Raw genomic sequence first — 18,193 nt, 5'->3', positions numbered from 1 at the left:
TCTAGTGATTCCTGTGACTACCACAAAAAGACATGCTTCATTCCAGGACTCCCTTCAGGAGTGGCTCTAGCCAAAACAGCAAAAACTCCAATCAAGATGCCTTATCCCTGCATAAGCCAGCAATTCAGATGCAGCCAAATATAGCTCCTCAGGAGTCTATTACCTCTGCTGTTATCTGCATACTACAACACTTTGTCCCTGACCGTGCCCCTATTTTGCAGTCGGCTGACCACCCTCCAGTACTACAACTACCTGAACATAAAGAAATAGTCCAATTTCACCAGAGAACTGTCCACACAGCAGTCACCTGAGTATATCCCTCTCACCGCAAAGTGCTCAATGCTGCCATCACTGGGTCCTTTATACCAGTTAATATTGGCTCTCTATCTCCCAACCAGAATAGCCTCCTGAGGTATTTTCCTATACAAAATTCAACAAATTTATAAAGACCTCACCTTGACATGTCTGAATCAAGGTAAAAGAAAAAAATCAGATCCATATTGCAGTCTTGCTCAGCACCTAAGGATCTTATAGCTCTACTGATGCATGAACTTTTACGGTTTAAAGCATGGAGACAACTTCCACATCCAGGCACTTAGAACTGCACTATAAAATCTTACCTGCACCAAGTCTTACACAACATTGACTTCCCTACCAGTCTTTGATATCTGTGGAAGGTCTTAAAAAGAATAGTAACAAGCTTTCACCAACCCCTAACCAAGAGAATACCGTATCTTCCTCCAAATCAGTACATCTCTTGTTACAATGGTGGCTTCGTCAAACCAACTTAGCCAACTCATCTACCGCAACTAACTTAAAGAATAGAATGGAAAGCACATTTTCTTCAGTAGCAAACACAAGGCCTGTAGTCCAACATAATAAACTAGAAAGAGCTATTTTCAATGCTGTGCCAGCTTTATTCCAATGGTTTGTGCCAAAGGTCCTTCTCATGTGAAGAGACAATCGGCAGCTACTATTTGTTTTCTGTGAGGTACTGTGACCTGGATTGGCCACTGAACAGGAGACTGGGCTTGATGATCCTTTGGTCTTATATGAATGTGGTATAAAGTACACATAATTGCTCCTGATCCTTCTTACGAGATGGAGACTGTAGAAGTCTGTTTAGCACTGGCTACGTTGCCCCACACTGTCCTATTGTTGGAGTCACCGTCACAGTTTAACGGCTCTTCCTCTAATACTTTTTCTAATAGTTATGGGATCCCACAAGGTTCCATTCTGTCACCTTTGTTGTTTAATATCTTCCTCGCTCCAGTCATCACACTAGGGCAATCAATAGGGTTTTCTATCTTTGCTTATGCGGATGATATTCAACTTACCCACCCCGTTAACCTGGATAACCCCGCAGATATTTCTTCCATCAATTCGAAACTGAATCAAATCTGTCACTGGTTAAACAAAAATATGATATAAAATTTTGATAAAGGGTTTCTTTAATTTACAATGTAAGAACATTTATTGATAATTTCAAGTGTTTCTTCATGTATTTCACTTGATGTAAGAATTTAAAAAAGAATAAAAATTATTTACAAAAAAAAAAAAAAATATGTTAGTTCTTAACATCAGTAAAACCAAAGTAATGATTTTCCCAGTTAAGGATGGTTTCTCCTCTTCCGTCCCTATTACAATAAACTCTGTTCCTGTTCAAATAGTTACTTCTATTAAACTTCTTGGAGTTAATTCTGGACGGAAAATTCTCATTCCATTGATCATATAAGTTCAGTAGTCAAGAAATGTTTTTACCGCCTCCGAATGATTAGATCTCTTTCTACTTTATTAGACCAAACTTCTTTAAATACTCTTATTCATTCGCTAGTCGTTTCATGTCTAGACTATAGCAATGCATTATATAAAGACATCACTAAGAAAGAAATAAAACGCCTCTAAATTATTCAAAATACTGCCATTAAAATCATTTCAAAAGCTCGAAAATTTGATCACGTCACATCACTTTTGATTAACGCCCATTGGCTTCCCACAGATCATCGAATTACTTATAAAATAATGTTACTGATACATAAAACCATAACTTCCAGTCTACCTGATTTCATCAACAGGTTATTAATCCCCCACACCCCCCATCGCACAATACGTTCTTCTTATCAAAACCTGTTATTCATTCCCTCTTTAAGACACATTGGCACCATGCGTACTAATATCTTTTCTGTTACGGCCCCTACCGTCTGGAACTCAGCACCAAATTATATAAGAGAAAGTTCATCACTTGATAAATTTAAAAATAGCTTGAAGGCCTTTCTTTTTAAAGACGCATTTGGAGTATACCACACACTCCCACCGGATGATCACCCAACATCTCTGATTCAGAATCAAGAGGAAATCTTGCATCTCTCACCTCTGCTGACTCGGGGCCTGATATTTAAAAAAAAAAAACCAACAAAAAACCTGAGTTCCTAAATTTATACCCCTAAGTTAGGATCTTAAATGTGTGTCCTATATTCAGCCAAATTTAGAAGCCTAATTTACTGAAATGGTGTGACCAAAGTCCAATAAATAAATTAAAGTCTGCCATTCATTTGCCTAGATTTTTATGTCTAATTTCTGAGCCTTAAACTGAAAATCAGTGCTAAGCTCCCATCTTTTGTTTCCTGCCCTAAATTCACCCTTGTTGACTCTCATTTTGTGTGTCTTTAGCATTCCTTAAAAAGCTTCCTGTACAAGGACGCATTCGAAATATAGATAGCTTAACTTACCAATCACTAAGGGGTCTTTTTATCAAGCTGCGGTAGGGGTTTAATGCACGTTAAACCGCCTGCCGCGCTAACCGTTAACGCCTGCATTGAGCAGGCATTAGTTGTTTAGCCGGCCGCGGGGGTTAGCGTGTGAAGAAATGTCTGACGCGCTAACCCCACTAGCACGGCTTGATAAAAGGACCCCTAAATCTTTTAGATCTTAATTAGAACTACAAGTAGGCTGCAAATTTATCTTCTTTTTTCTATGATCATTTCTGCCTTTATATCCCCATTTTTTGTTTGTGTGTTTTTCTCTTTTGTGTTCCCACCATATGTGTTCTTCCCTAAATGTTTCTTCTCTTTCTTTAAAGATTGTAGTTCATCCCCCTCACCCTCTGTATCAGTTATGTATTAGAACGTATATAATTTGTATTCAATTGTATAAAAAATGTTATACGCATTGAAGTATATGATATTGCGTATACAACAAACCTTAATAAAACTTGAAACTTTAGGCACTTGGCCCTAGATGAGGAATTGCCTAGTGGTAGAGCTTCTGCCTCTGCATCCACAGGTTGTGGGATCAAATCCCAAGGCTGCTCCTTGAGACTTTGGGCAAGTCACTTAATCTTCCATTGCCCCAGTTACAAAATAGCATCTGTATATATATATAAACTGCTTTGAGTGTGGTTGTGTCCCAATTAGAGGTCTGCTTGGGAATCCCGCGGGTCCCATGGGAGTCCCGCGGGAATCCCCCCTAACCCATGGGACTCCCACGGGGACCCCCCTCTGGCTCACAGGACTCCCACGGGGACCCCACTCTAGCCAACGGGACTCCCATGGGAATGGAAGGCTTTGGAAGCAGGGTTCATCCATATAATATAATGGACATGTCAGCCTTAGTAAAAGAGGGGGTTTATAAGTTAATTACCTGAACACAAAACAAAAAAAGGGTTCCACCAAAGAGATTCCACAAGGAAAACAGCAGCGCAAACACAAAAGAAACTGTGGAATTGATGATCCTATCAGAAGTAATTGCTGCTTTTTATGGGGACGGGCGGGGATGGAGGTAATTCCTTGCGGGGATGGGTGGGGACGGAGAGGATCCTGGCAGGAACGGGCGGGGACGGGTGGGATTTCTGTCCCCGCGCAACTCTCTAGTCACAATCCCCCTTTCCCCAAATTTTCAAGGAGATCAAAGTGAGGAGCTCAAATCTTTTCAATACTGGATGCATAATGTTTAATGACACCCCTCCTCTAGCAGATCTTGTGTTTGGCTCTTCCTAGACACTGGAACCAGGTGAAGAATGAGGTTCAGAAGGTGTTTGATCAGACTGCCGATGATTTTACACTGGAGAGGATTGTGGCATTAGGCCTGGAACAGCATGCAGGAAAGATCAATGATATTTCTGTTGCAGCTGCCAAAGAGCTCAACATAGAACAGGTAGTGTATAGCTAGAGTAATAAAGAAGTGGACGATATACAACTTATTTAGGAGCTTTCATATACAGAAGTTGCTCTAGATGTCAGAAAATAAGTCTGATCAAGGTGGTCCAATATTAGCTTATATGTGAAAAATCTGCAGTGTCCCATCACAAAATATTCAAATATACTGTATGCATTACAGAGCTTGCTGAACAAGATAAAAATATTAGCCTCTTAGAAGAATTTTAATAATCACAAGAAAATGTTTTTGCTTAATATTTTTGAATTAGGAATTGTGTTTGCATTTTTTTGTGACAGGATTTTTGAGTTTTTCACATGTAACTTGCAGGAACTGCAACTATATTGGACTGACTTAATCACTTCTGAAGTTTGTGTAGCTTGGGAGAACTTAAAGGAAGGAGAATAAGAACTTAGACAGAACTTTATAATTCCAGCAATGTACATAAGCAGAAGAAAGTGTTCCAGCAGAAGAATGTCTTTCTTACCTGGAAGAGATACAAAGCTGTAATATCTGTAGAGCTAGGTTTCAATCTCACCACTGCCACACACTCACTATGTGACCCAGCATTGAAAGCATAGATCTATTACAGTCCATTCTCATTAGTACATGTTCACGATGCACAATTTCACCTATCCGCAGTTGCAACCAATATTCCCCATTCGCGCCACTGTGTTCACATATTCACAGACCGGCGCTTTTTAAAAAAACAGTTTTTACACTTTCACTATCACTTTGCAGTCGGGCTTTACTTCCAGATATGGCTTCCAAGCAACCAGAGAGTGAATTACAGGAACTTTAAGTGCTGTCCCATGCAGGAACCTAACCTCTATTTTCCCATAGACTCAATGTTTCGTTATTTGCGATTTTGCGGTTCACGAACATTTTGGGGAACCATACTACCCTGAATAATGAGAACGGATTGTACATCTTTAGACTCAGGTGCCTGTTCAACCAATTCACTATGTGATCTTTAGCAAATCACAGTCCTCAGATTTAGATAGTCATGGGGCAGAAACCTTGAAGCTATGCAATTTTGCATCTCTCTTGTAATATGGAGTGGAGGAGTATCCTAATGGTTAAAGCAGTAAACCAATAATTAAGGAAGCCAAAATTCAAATGACACTGTCTTTGGAACGTCACTTAAGTGTCCACTGTGTAGGCTAGAAGAGACTCTTGGATGGTTAAATCACACCGGCTGTCCCATCTGTTAATGTTTAACTGTGCTTAACCAAGTAGCACCAACTTCTGAAGTGAGGAGTGGCCTAGTGGTAGAGCTGCTGCCTCTGTACCCAGAGGTTGTGGGATTGAATCCCAGTGCTGCTCCTTGTGACCCTAGGCAAGTCACTTAATCCTCAATTGCCCCAGATAAAAAATACAAAGAGGCAGTATATAAGTCCCAATCCTTTCCAGTTATTGCATGGGTAATTCAAGGGTGGAGACAAGACAATCCCAGAAGTTATCCAGGTACTACTGATATTCATTGCTGGTGCCAGATAGCTAACCGTCCCAAAAAACAATAAGGCAAACAGTTTGAAGTATCCAACAGGGGAAGAAAAAGTAGAAGAGAGTTGTAAATCAGTCTCAGTAGTCAGAAGCTTGAGTTGGAGATACAGAATGTACCAATTGGTGATTAAAGACTTTTATCATTTACAACTGATCTTCAACCTCTTCTTTCTAGATAGGTGACCATGCACGTTGGACCATGAATATTGAGGTCCTAACTATGTTCAGTGATGCTACCCAGAAAGATACTGGCAGGAGTGTCTTGAGCCAGAATCACACTCTGCGTGACACACCCCTAGTGGCCTTGCCCTACCCACTGCGCTGCAGAGCTGAATGTTTGGGAAACAATTCTTACACCTTGATTCTCTTGTGCCCTGTACAACTGAACTTTTTGCACAACCCTCAGGACAGCCATGAGTGTGGCACTAAATATCCACTGAAGGCAGAACATTGGCCCCTTAGATTTTAAGCCCTCTGGGGGACAAGTAAATGTCTATCATAGTTGAGTATAACTCACCTTGTGATAACACTGAGATAAATCCAAATAAATAAACAATAGTGAATTGCTGTAAAGTTTAGAAACATGGAAAATGGTAGTGTAGGTGTAGTCAAAGGCCCAGATTCTATAACCAGTGCCCTAATTCAGTAAAATATACCATTGAAATGACATTTTTAACTGAGTTTCAAGGCACCTAAAAAATCGGCACCATAATTGCGCTTCTGAAGATGCTTTAGGATGCCTAACGCCACTGTGGGCATGGTTAGTGCCAGAAGTGGCATTAGATGGTCTAAAGCGCCTACAGAGACATGATTCACATCATAGATAGGCGCCGAAAATGTAGACCAGGAAAATCCTGACCTACATTTCCGGTGCCTACCTTTTGCTGGAGATGTGATTCTTACCTGGTGCCATCTTGTGACTGACATACAATCGGCGGCTACCAACAATAGCACCAGTTACAGAATCCAGGCCAAAATGTTTGAGATAGCTCCATTTCCAACCTTGTTTGATTTACTTTATATGGGGCATTTCTTGATAGAGTTTGGAAGCCATTGCAGCGACTTGGGAAATCATAACCATGGACATTGTCCCATACAAGGATAAAGGACACTACAGACTCAGGTAAGTCTGGAGTGCAGTCAAGAGAAGGAAAGAAGTTGATTCCATAGTTTATAAAGAGCAAAGAGGCCACTTCTAACAACCTTTCCTTTATTTTTTGGGTGCAGGGGGACTGAAGATGTATTCCAAGCATTGGAGGATAATCAGGTCAGCCTGTCCACAATGAAGGCCTCACAGTTTGTGAAGGCCTTTGAGCGTGAGGTGGATCACTGGGAGCGCTGCCTCTCCCTCATCCTGGAAGTCATTGAGATGATTCTAACTGTGCAGCGGCAATGGATGTACCTTGAGGTGAGGGCCATAGAAAGGGAGGATGTATCTGTTATATGTTGGTCTTTGGACTCAACTGTTGTGTAATGCATGCCTTTCCTTCTGTAGCCCATCTTACATGCTTGTTGAATGTTAAAACTTAAAGGGGAGGTACAGTCCTATTAGAGGGTCTAGAAGGGGGGGAGTATAATCTTGTTGGGAGGGATCCAGAAGAAGAGTACAGTTTTGTTGGGTGGGGTGGTCAGAAAGGGCATAATACTCTTAGATGGGTGGTTGGGAAGAGGGGAGGGAACCTACATAATATATCCTTCCGCACACCAACCATAATGAGAAGCTCTCTGTTTTCAGCCCCTAGGGTTTTCCCTAATACCTAGTAGTTGTGCCAGTTCATCTTCACAAGCAAGAAATCAGGTTTTTCCTTATCCTGATGAATGGCTTCTGACAGCTTCACGAAGAGTTCTAACTGTTACCCTCAGAAATCAAACTCTGCCCTTCCTTTAAAGCCTAGGCTTTCTCATTAACTTCAAAAAGTTAGCTTTTCAACTGACAACTTATATTCTATTGATGGGAGCTATTGTATATGTCGTGATGCTTTTTCTGCTGCAAGACAGATATCTGAAACTTATACATTAATATCTAGAAGGTTTAGTGTCCTCCAACAATCACAGCCAGAACCTATTTGCAGATGTTAGATTATATGGCTGCTGCAATCCATGTTATACCTTTTGCCCAGCACAGACTGAGAACGCATAGTGGGACCTTAAATTTTAACGGAATCAGCACATCCAACCAGTGGCATACCTAGAGTATGTGACACCCAGGGCCAAACATTTTTAACACCCCCCATATAAAAAGATATCAAAGGAGCACCCCCTAGGAGCTGCACCCAAGACAGAACTCCCCCTCCCCCCCCTTTCTTGGTATGCCACTGCCTGAGGAAGAAGATTTTGATCTTCAAAAGTTAGTAAAAATGTATTAAAATTAGTCCAATAAAAAGATTATCTTATTTCCATTTTCTGTTTATAAATGTTCATCAATACAGCTACAATAACATATTCTGAAGCAAGAAAAAAATATTTTTTCTACCTTTTGTCATCTCTGGTTTCTGCTTTCCTCATCTTCTCTTCACTTTCCATTCCATCCAGCATCCGCCCTCTTTTTCTGCCCCTTTCCTCCTCCATACTCTGGCATCTCTCCCTTCTCCTTTCCTTCCCACCCCAACTCATCCCATGGTCTGGCTTCCCTTCCCCCATGCCCTGGAATATCTCTCCTCCTTTCATCTCTCTCTCCTCCATGCTCTAGCATCTCCTTTCCTTCCCGATGGTCTGGCATCTCAGTCTCCTTCCCTCCCCCCCATGCCCTGGCATCTCTCTCCTCCCCTTCCCTTCCATCTCTCCTTCCCCCTCCATGCTCTGATATCTGCTTTCTTTCCTTTCGCTCCTTCCCTTCTTTCTCCCTAGTGTGGCCTCTGTTTCCTTCCCTTCCCTCCCCTCCATGCCCTAGCATATCTTCCTCCCCCTCCATGTTCTGGTATCTCCTTTCCTTCCTTTCTTTCCCTTCTTCCTTTCCCATAGTCTGGCATCTTTCTTTCGTTTCCTCTCCCTTCCTTGGTCTTCCTTCTCCCTCCTACCTACTCTCCAATTGGGTGCAGCATTTCTATCCCCCTCCCCACCCTCTCTTTGTCACCCCCTACTGTCGGCAGTACAACATTCAGAACTCATTGCTCTTGCCGGCGTTGGGCCTTCCTCTCTGCTGGGTCCCACCAGCTTCCTATTTCTGCACCTCCCTTAGGCACACCATTGCACCCATTATCTTTTAATCACAATTCTTTTTTACCTTTTCTTCAGACTGTGTTAGTGTGGATATCAGAACTCACTCAAAAAAGGCATCCTATTTGCAGCACTAGAACACTGTTGGTATTGACTCATGATGACTTTCTGTCTAGTTGCCCTTAACTGTGTTCAGTCTTCAGTCATGCAGCAAATCATTAATAGACTGGCATCCATAGCTCTTGTTTTTGTATCAATACATTGCATAGGTGGTCCTTTCTTTGCATTGACCTTCAACTTTGCCAAGCATGATGTGCTTCTCTGATCATCTTTCTCTTTGCATGTTGTGTCTCAAGTATGAAAGTTTGAACCTTTTACAGAATACTTAGGCTTGATCTCCTCCAATACCAATTATTTTATTCTTTGGGCAGTGTATGGTATATACAATTTTATTCTCCAGCACTGTAATTCAAGGGCATCAGGTTTCTTCAGGTAGTTCTCATTTCAGATATGGTTGTATTCTCCACTGAACGATCTTGAGGAGAATCTCATTGGCATGTGGGTCAAAGCAATTGTGCAACAATTTCAAATCTGTTGGATCTCCTTTTTTCAGTAATTAGAATATTATTCTGTACTTAATGCAAATGGGCCTGATATTCAAAGTGATTTGTATGGCCAAGAAAAGCAACAGGTCATTTAAATTGCATTTCCGAAGCTAACCAGGCACTTTCAACGGCTATTTTAGAGGTGTTCCAGGGGCGGAGTCAGATTAAGTGCCGATATTCAGAACTTAACCAGTTGAATATAAGGTTCAGTGTTTCAATTGGTTTGGGAATACATCTCAGCTCTCCCCTCAAACAGAAAGCTTGGTCCCAAGCTAAATGAAAGAGCTCAGGGCAATATTTTATTTCCTGCAGGTGTTTGCTCATCTTCTTCAAGATCAATTGGTTCTAATACAGATTAACAATCATAAGGTGCCATGTTTTCTTGTCAGCTAACAGGGATGTTTGGGTTTGCTTTGACAGTGCAAATTCAAGGTCCAATTAAAAAGAGCTAAGACTTAAATGAATAATTAATTATGAGTGAATAGACTTCAAAATGTTAAGGTTTTCACTTTCAATATCAACCTTCTTCAAACATTTCATCATTAGTCCATTTACAGATACATAGTGCTTAGTGAACTGAATAAAAATCAATTATCCCATTGTCTATAAAAATAAGTACTCTGAACTTAGAAGTCACCCACTTATGTGCTTGATTATATACTCTTATTGCTGAACAAAGGAAGATTGCTTGCCTGTATAGGTATTTCTGTGGAGAGCAGCATTAATCAAACATACATGTCTTCCCATCTTCCCGGAAGCTGCACTTCTCCTTGTGTTTTGGAACTAACTGGAGAAATAAGGCAACCATTATACCTGAGAAAGGCCACTTATATTCAGAACTGGGTACAGAAGAGGTGTTCTGTCCTGGCGCTGTGCCTCCCTGTGTCCCTGATCATAGCCTCTGTCATGGAGAAACACTTGCAACAGGTTAGCATCTTTGCTTTTCACATATGTGCATGAGTCCAAGATCAACTTCCAAGGTGTACTTTTTTGCTTCTGCACCATTGACACACATGGGGGACAATAACCTGGCTTCCTCCCACCACCATGGACAGAACAGGTAAGTGGATTTCTTGCAGCACATGGAGATTCACACCTAGAGAATGATCTTGACCACTCCCACTTTTTTGCTGTTGGCCTGCAGAACATTTTCCTTGGGGAAGATATCCGCAAGCAGCTACCACAAGAGTCTGCCGAGTTTGATAAAATCAATGAAGGTTGGAAGAGCATCATGGAGAGGCTGGCAAAAGACAACAATGCACTGCGGGGCACTCATCACCCAGGTATGCCCTGCTTGTGCCAGTTTTACCATCATAGGACATAATGCCATATCAGGTAAGGTGAGATAAACCTAGCACACAGAGGGGATGCTGCTGCAAAATACATGGATACTTTAATTGCATTTACCATGTAGCTAATTTTGAATAGAAAACTGCACAAGAAAATTTCCCTCTGAAAAAGAGCAAGTGATAAAAGCACCCCATGCACCTCGCACGTTACAATATTTGTGTGGGTATTAGAAGGAGGGTAAACTGTTAATACAATTGTGCTTGGAAGAAGAGCAGAACTTTGGAATTCTCTGTCTCTGGAAATTAGACTGCCAGTGGATTATGGGCCTCTTTTATCAAACCACACTAGTGAGGGTCGCCCAGCAAATCCACTGAAGACCTTTAAATCCCTATGGGCTTCAGTGCATTTATCGTGCCGAATCATGCTATTTGGCTTGATAAAAGAGGCCCTATATGAGGTTTTGATGCCTAGTAAAAATTTGTCTTTTTCAAAAATATTTTCGATAATGAGTCTTGTACCATGAGGTTTTAATTCATGTATTGGATTTTGGATTTTATATTTTGAATTTAGTGTATTTTGAATTTTATAAGGAATATTATTTTATTTGAATGTATTCCGCCTAGAACTTGGTGGTCAAACAGACTATAAATGTTAACATTAAATTAAAATAGTAAATATATTTTAGAAAATGCCAAGAATATGTGCTGTTTTGTTTACCCTACCTAAGCATGTTCATATGAATGCTGTCTATAATGTAGCACAGAATATGTGCATTCTGACCTGTGGATGTCCTTTTAGGAGGATAGTTTTTAGATTAGTTTTTCCATTTGCACAGCTATTTATGCAGATAAATGACTTGGAAAATTGGGGATGACCCCAAAGTTAAGAGCAAAGGCTCTAATGCCTGGAATCTAAGAAATAAGCCAGTTATGAAGGAAAACTCCGGAAGGAGAGGGTGTAGGATGAAGTTAAGAAGTGGTAGTCTCAGAATAATCTAAGGAAATGCTTCTCTACAGAAATGGTGGTATACAGTATACAGTGGTACCTCGGTTTACAAGTGTTTGTGAGTGTTTTGCAAGACGAGCAAAAGATTCGCAAAATCGGCGCCTCGGAAACCGAGCGCGCTTCGATTTGCGAGCGCCCCCCCCCTGCGATCCGGCACCCCCCCCCCCCCCGCCGCCATCGGGCACCCCCCGCCACGACCTGAGGTCCCCCCAACCCACCCAAACCCTCTTCTTACTTTTCTGTAGCCTCCGCAGCGGCACCGGCATCAGCCTGTCCTGTGCGTGCCGGTGCCTGAAGACCTGCTTCCTGTGCTGGGCCTGAGAGTTCACATTCGACGTGAGAGTTCACGTTCGACGTGAACTCTCAGGCCCAGCACAGGAAGCAGATCTTCAGGCACCACGCACAGGACATGCTGATGCCGGTGCCGCTGCGGAGGCTACAGAAAAGTAAGAAGAGGGTTCGGGTGGGTTGGGGGGACCTCAGGTCGCGGCGGGGGGGTGCCCGATGGCAGCGGGGGGGTTGCGGATCGCGGGGGGGCCTTCGAGGGGAGCAATGCTGGTTCTCGTGGAGGGGGAGAGCAGCGCTGCTGGCCTCGGGGGGGGGGGGACCTATCAAAGCGAGTTTCCATTATTTCCTATGGGGAAACTCGCTTTGATAAACGAGCATTTTGGATTACGAGCATGCTCCTGGAACGGATTATGCTCGTAATCCAAAGTACCACTGTATTTGGAACAGTCTCCCAGTAGAGGTGGTAGAGATGAAGACTACATCTGAATTTAAGATAGTGTGGGACAAGTTTGTGGGATTTCTTAGGGAGAAGAGGATGTTTTGGATGGGGAAACTGGATGGGCCTTTCGGATTTTATGTTCTGTCGTGTTTCTATGTGCCAATAACTGTTAATCCTTGGAGAATAGTGACACTTAATCTTGGCTGAGGACTAGGAAGGGTTGAAAGAAGGATGGAGGGAGGTACTGAGATGACAAAACGGTTTCTTTGATTTCTCTGTGTTATCTGTTTAGTACTATTCTGATGTTTAAAAAATTGCTGTCAATGACCACACAACAATCATGTTTTGTTATAAGAGTGTACAGTATGAGGAAGGAAAAACATGTAGGTGGAAGGAGCGGCAGATATGAAATATGAACCTGACCAATCCAATCTATGCTACCTACATACTGTGATCTTCATTTCAGCCTGTCACCTGATGATCTATATAATTGGTAATCCATGGATACTGGTTTACATTTGACTTTCATCTTCCATGCTGCCTTTAAGGTGTCCTGGAAAAGCTGGCAGCTATGAATGCTGTCTTGGAGAGCATCCAGAAGTCACTGGACATGTACCTGGAGACCAAACGTCAGATCTTCCCCCGATTCTACTTCCTATCCAATGATGATTTGCTGGAGATTCTGGGCCAGTCACGTAATCCAGAGGCCGTACAGCCCCACCTCAAGAAATGCTTTGACAACATCAAGATCCTAAAGATACAGAAGGCAAGTTTGGGACTTCTTGCCTCTTCTATCAACTGTATTCATTCTAAAATTCATCTCCCCCCCTCCCCCACCTTTAACTGTCACATATGATATTGTACTCAAAATTTCTCAAAACTCTATCTTAAAAAAACAAATTAAATAATACCACCAATGTGCTGAAACACATACGCGTAAACTATGAAAGAAGTGCTCAGTGTCGATAGTTTTTGGACTTCTAGTGCATCACCACCCATTTGTTCAGATAAGTGATTGCATTAAATAATGTTTTTTGGTGGTGGTGGGACCAATTGAAGTGTGATGATGGTTCTCTGTTGTCCTTTCCTCTCAATGGAAAAACATACATTTGCAACACAAAAAGGATATATTGATAAGTTTAAGAAGATTTGGGGACCATTAACAGATTTTTGCAATGATTGATATAATTTTTTCCCATAATAAGATACTTGATAAAGGGAGTGGGTAGGTTTATTCTCTTTATCACAAAATATCAATAAATTATCATAATATTTGTTATATTGTATGCAACTATCAAAATAAGGGGAGGGAAAGGGATTATAATTGAATAATAGTTGATATAATTATTAAATATTATATGATGTCTAAAATTATAGTAAGGATTATATAATGATATGTTGTATTTACAGTAAGTTATGGAAATATCAAGTGTATACTTAATGCAATTGTATGAATTTTATGATACACTTGTTGTTATATGAAAAATGAATAAAAATGATAAAACGGAAAAACAATTGGCATGGTGCACTTCTTTCACAGTTTATATGTATGTGTGCAGCAAATCACACAAAATTGGAAGGATTATACCAAGCTAAATTATACATTCTGGTGGAACTCGGTGTGTCACATTTATAAAATGGAGAAAATATTGGCATTACAACAAGGAAATATAAAAAATTTTAAGAAAATATGGGATCCATTGACAAAATATTCTAAAGATCAGATATCTTAACACATTGATAATAATAATATAGGGTTAGGGAGGGAAATATAGAAATTAATATGAGAAAAAATGAAAACACAAATAACAGGGGAAAGGGATTCAATATATATGATATGATATTGTACATACAACTATAATTATTATAAATTAAATATTATGCTATTCATTTATTGTAAGAATGAAAATTTTATAAATAAAAATTAAAAAAAAAAAATATGTATGTGTTCAGCACATTGGTGGTATTATTTAATTTGTCTTTTTAATATAGATTTTTGAGATGAAGCCCTGAAATTTTGAGTATAGTTAACTTGCACAGGGCTAATTATTTATTTATTTTGTTCCCAATTGTTGCTTTTTGATTACATATGATATTGCACATGAACCAGTGTCTTTTTTCATCTACAGTAGTGTCTAATATGCAAAGTGCCATTGGTGATATCAAAATTAAATAGCAATGAAATGTATAAGACTGACTGAAGGGTATCTGTTGCCCTAAGCAAATCTTGAACCAAGTTCCCCCCACAGGGTGGCTGAAATTCTTATCATCTTACCCTGTCCCTCTAATCCAGAATCTCCCCTATGCTTCCCCTATGTCCAAAATGTCCCTTCCCCATTCCTTATAACCACCAAGTGGTTGTCATCTCTTCTTTTCCTCCCGACCTGCCAAGGTGACCAACATCTTTTCTTCCCCACTCTATCCTTCCTCCAAAGTGTCCAGTATCTCAACTCCCCCTACCCCATGTCTAGCATTTTGTCTCCTCTTACCTTCAGCCCTCTCTGTGTCCAGCATCTCATCTCATCTCTTGTTCCCTACCACCTTCCCCTTGTCCAGCATCTCATTTCTTTTTCCCTACCACCTTCCCCAGCATCTCATCTCTCCTCCCCTACTTTGTGTCCATAATTCCCACCCACCCCCATCCCTTCCCATACAAGCCTTCCTTTAAATCCTCCTGTTATGCAGATTTTCTGTTGTAGGGGATGGGATGCAGCAGAATCTCTCAGTGTGAGCCTCTGCTGGAAGGGATTATGTCTCATGGACAGCTACTTTAAAGTGATGTTTTCCTGCTATCCTGGAGCCATGCTATCACCTCTTCCCTCCCAAATCTTACCACTCTAGACAGATGCCTAATATGCCTACTGGTGGGATCAGCCCTGGTTAATGTAGCAATGAAATACAAATACATCTGTCTCTTTCACCGCAAACTTTCTTCCTTTTTTAAACTAAACTAAACTAAACCTTAAGTTTATATACCGCATCATCTCCACAAAAGTGGAGCTCGACACGGTTTACAGGAATTAATATAGAAAGGAACTCCAATGGAAAGGAGAAGGGCTTAGTAAAAAGAAAGAAAGAGGGGACTTAGTATAATGGAGAGGGAGGGCGTAGTTACATTTTAGCGAAAAGCCAGGTTTTCAAATGTTTTCGGAAGCGTTGGAGGGAGGTCGAACTCCGAAGAGGGGCAGTGAAGCTGTTCCACAGCTCGGTGATCCTGAAGAGGAGGGATGTCCCAAGTTTTCCTGTATGGGATATGCCTTTTAAAGAGGGGAAGGCTAATTTGAATTTTTGAGTGGATCTGGTGGAGATAGAATTCGAAGAGAGCCAAGATAGAGGAAAGAGGGGAGGCAGGATGCCGTGTAGAGATTTGAAGGCTAGACAGGCGCATTTGTAGTGAACCCTGAGGATAACTGGACAAAAGACAAAAGCGGGGAGACGTGGTCGAATTTGCTCTTAGCGAAGATTAGTTTGGCCGCGGTGTTCTGAATCTCCTGAAGTCTGTGAAGACTTTTCTTTGTTAGGCTTAAGTAGATGGAGTTGCAGTAATCCAGTCTGGATAGAATAATGGATTGAACGAGGACAGCGAACTGTTGTTGGTGGAAGCAGGTTCTTACTTTCCTTAACATGTGAAGATTGAAAAAGCATTTTTTTTTACTAAGGAGTTTAGGTGTTCATTGAACATAACAACATAAGCAGTGCTTCTGCCGGGTCAGACCATAGGTCCATCCTGCCCAGCAGTCCGCTCCCGCGGCGGCCCAAACAGGTCACGACCTGTCTGAATCACCAGAAGGGGCTCCCTTGCCACCTTGGTTTCTCATTTGAAGTCCTATCTTCCCATCGGAGTCCTAACCCTCCGGTCTTACACATGCACGACCTGATTTGGTTTCTATACTTATTACCTGGTTAGCTTTCTATACTTGTGTTACATCCCAGCACCTCTCTCAGTATCCCACGATCCCTTTATCCCTCAGAAATCCGTCCAATCCCTGTTTGAATCCCTGTACCATACTCTGCCTGATCACTTCCTCCGGTAGCGCATTCCAAGTGTCCACGACCCTTGCATTTGTTTTGAACCTATCTCCCTTCAGTTTCTCCGAATGCCCCCTCGTACTTGTTGTCCCCTTCAGCCTGAAGAATCTGTCCCTATCCACCCTCTCTATGCCCCTCATGATCTTGAAGGTCTCTATCATATCTCCCCTGAGCTTCCTTTTTTCCAGGACAGTGTAGAGTCAATGATGATTCCCAGAACTTTGCTTGAGTACTCAAGCTGCAATGTGGTGCCAGTTTTAGTGCCCCTGAGGTGTAGGCAGCTCCAACTTTTACAAGGATGGAATGTAAATAACTGACATTACCTACCTCTCTTGTACTATCACACACAATATTGCTCTGACATATTTGATTTTCATGCTTTAACATCAAGGCTTTTTTTTTTTTTTTTTTGCTAGTCTTTTACAATAAAAGAAGGCATGATGCACATATTTATCCCACACCCTTTTGATTCTTCTCCGTCCTTGATTTTTCTCAGATGGGGCTTGGCACCAAGCAGGAAGCAGCAGGAATGTTCTCCGCCGATGGTGAATACGTGGAGTTTACGCACCCAGTGTTGCTGGAGGGGCCAGTAGAGGTCAGTCTGTGACACTTGTTGCCAAGCATCACAGTGGTAGCCCTTGACCAGTAATAAAAAATCAATGAAAGAAGGAGCATGGCAGATTTAGAGATCTGGATCTCTAGTCCAGGATGTAAGTGTGGCTTGAGAAGTTATTCATGATTTTCAAATATTTTCTCTGTGCAACTCTGGCCAAATCATATTAAGGTTTCCAGTGACTTTGTCTGAGTAAGCAGTTAAGCACCGGCTCTACCTGCACTAACCAGACAGTGCAGGGTGGTTAGTGTTGGTATTTATTTTAGTATTTATATACCACTAATAGCCAAAGTGGTTTAAATTCAGGTACTCAAGCATTTTTTTCCCTATCTGTCCGACGAAGGCTGCCCGCATTTCGCTTTGCTGCATCAGGGCATGGGACAGGGTATCAAACTGAATTAGTTTATTAGAATTAAAATCAGTTTGATACCCTGTCCCATGCCCTGATGCAGCAAAGCGAAACGCGGGCAGCCTTCGTCGGCAAAGGCCAGCTGACTAGGGAATATCAAGCGCTTAACAGCATGGTGAAAATTTGAAATGAAAGTTAAAACACATTAAGCATTTGAAAATAATCATTTAACCAGTATAAATATTGAATTTGGAAAAGTTATAATGGTAGGTGGAAGACTTTACCAATGAGGATAGTCCCGTCTTGGTTTGCAGGCTGAGTTTAAAATAGCTGGCAGCAAACGGGGACCTGAGGTTTTTCCTCCAAATTCAACAATTGAATTGTTGCACCTATATTTATGCCACATTAAGGTATTAAAACAAGAATACTAGTGAAGAAAGTATTTTTTTAAAATATGGATTAAGTGACTTGCCCAGGGTCATAAGGAGCAGCATGGGATTTGAACCCACAACCTCAGGGTGCTGAGGCTGTAGCTCTAATCACTGCACCCCCCCACCCCTCCCCCCCCCCACCACCACACACACACACACATACACACTCAGTGAGACTGTGTGGTTAAGTGCTGCTGAATATTAGTGGATAGGCTTTCCTGCCCGGTTAAATCCCTTTGAATATTGAGCTCTCAGAGGATAATTTTCAAAAGGACCTAGTCATCTAACCAGTGAAGATAAGTGGCTAGATCATTATGTTTGAAAATTTCT

The 18,193-nt window shown here is 41.4% G+C and overlaps 1 protein-coding gene across 1 annotated transcript in view; it reads left to right on the top strand.

Moving 5' to 3' along the window:
- The window catches only part of DNAH2 (dynein axonemal heavy chain 2), a 511,463-nt gene that overhangs the window by 184,192 nt on the left and 309,078 nt on the right, over positions 1–18,193 (top strand). The window contains 6 exon segments of the mRNA XM_033923769.1: positions 3,996–4,152; positions 6,699–6,781; positions 6,886–7,066; positions 10,564–10,702; positions 12,990–13,207; positions 16,967–17,065. Of these exon segments, the coding sequence (XP_033779660.1) occupies positions 3,996–4,152; positions 6,699–6,781; positions 6,886–7,066; positions 10,564–10,702; positions 12,990–13,207; positions 16,967–17,065 (877 nt within the window).

The sequence above is a fragment of the Geotrypetes seraphini genome, chromosome 16 (genome assembly GCF_902459505.1).
Source record: "Geotrypetes seraphini chromosome 16, aGeoSer1.1, whole genome shotgun sequence".
Classification (NCBI taxonomy): Eukaryota; Metazoa; Chordata; class Amphibia; order Gymnophiona; family Dermophiidae; genus Geotrypetes; species Geotrypetes seraphini.
The sequence above is the reverse complement of the archived record's forward strand: the minus strand, read 5'-3'. Positions and strand labels throughout refer to the sequence as shown.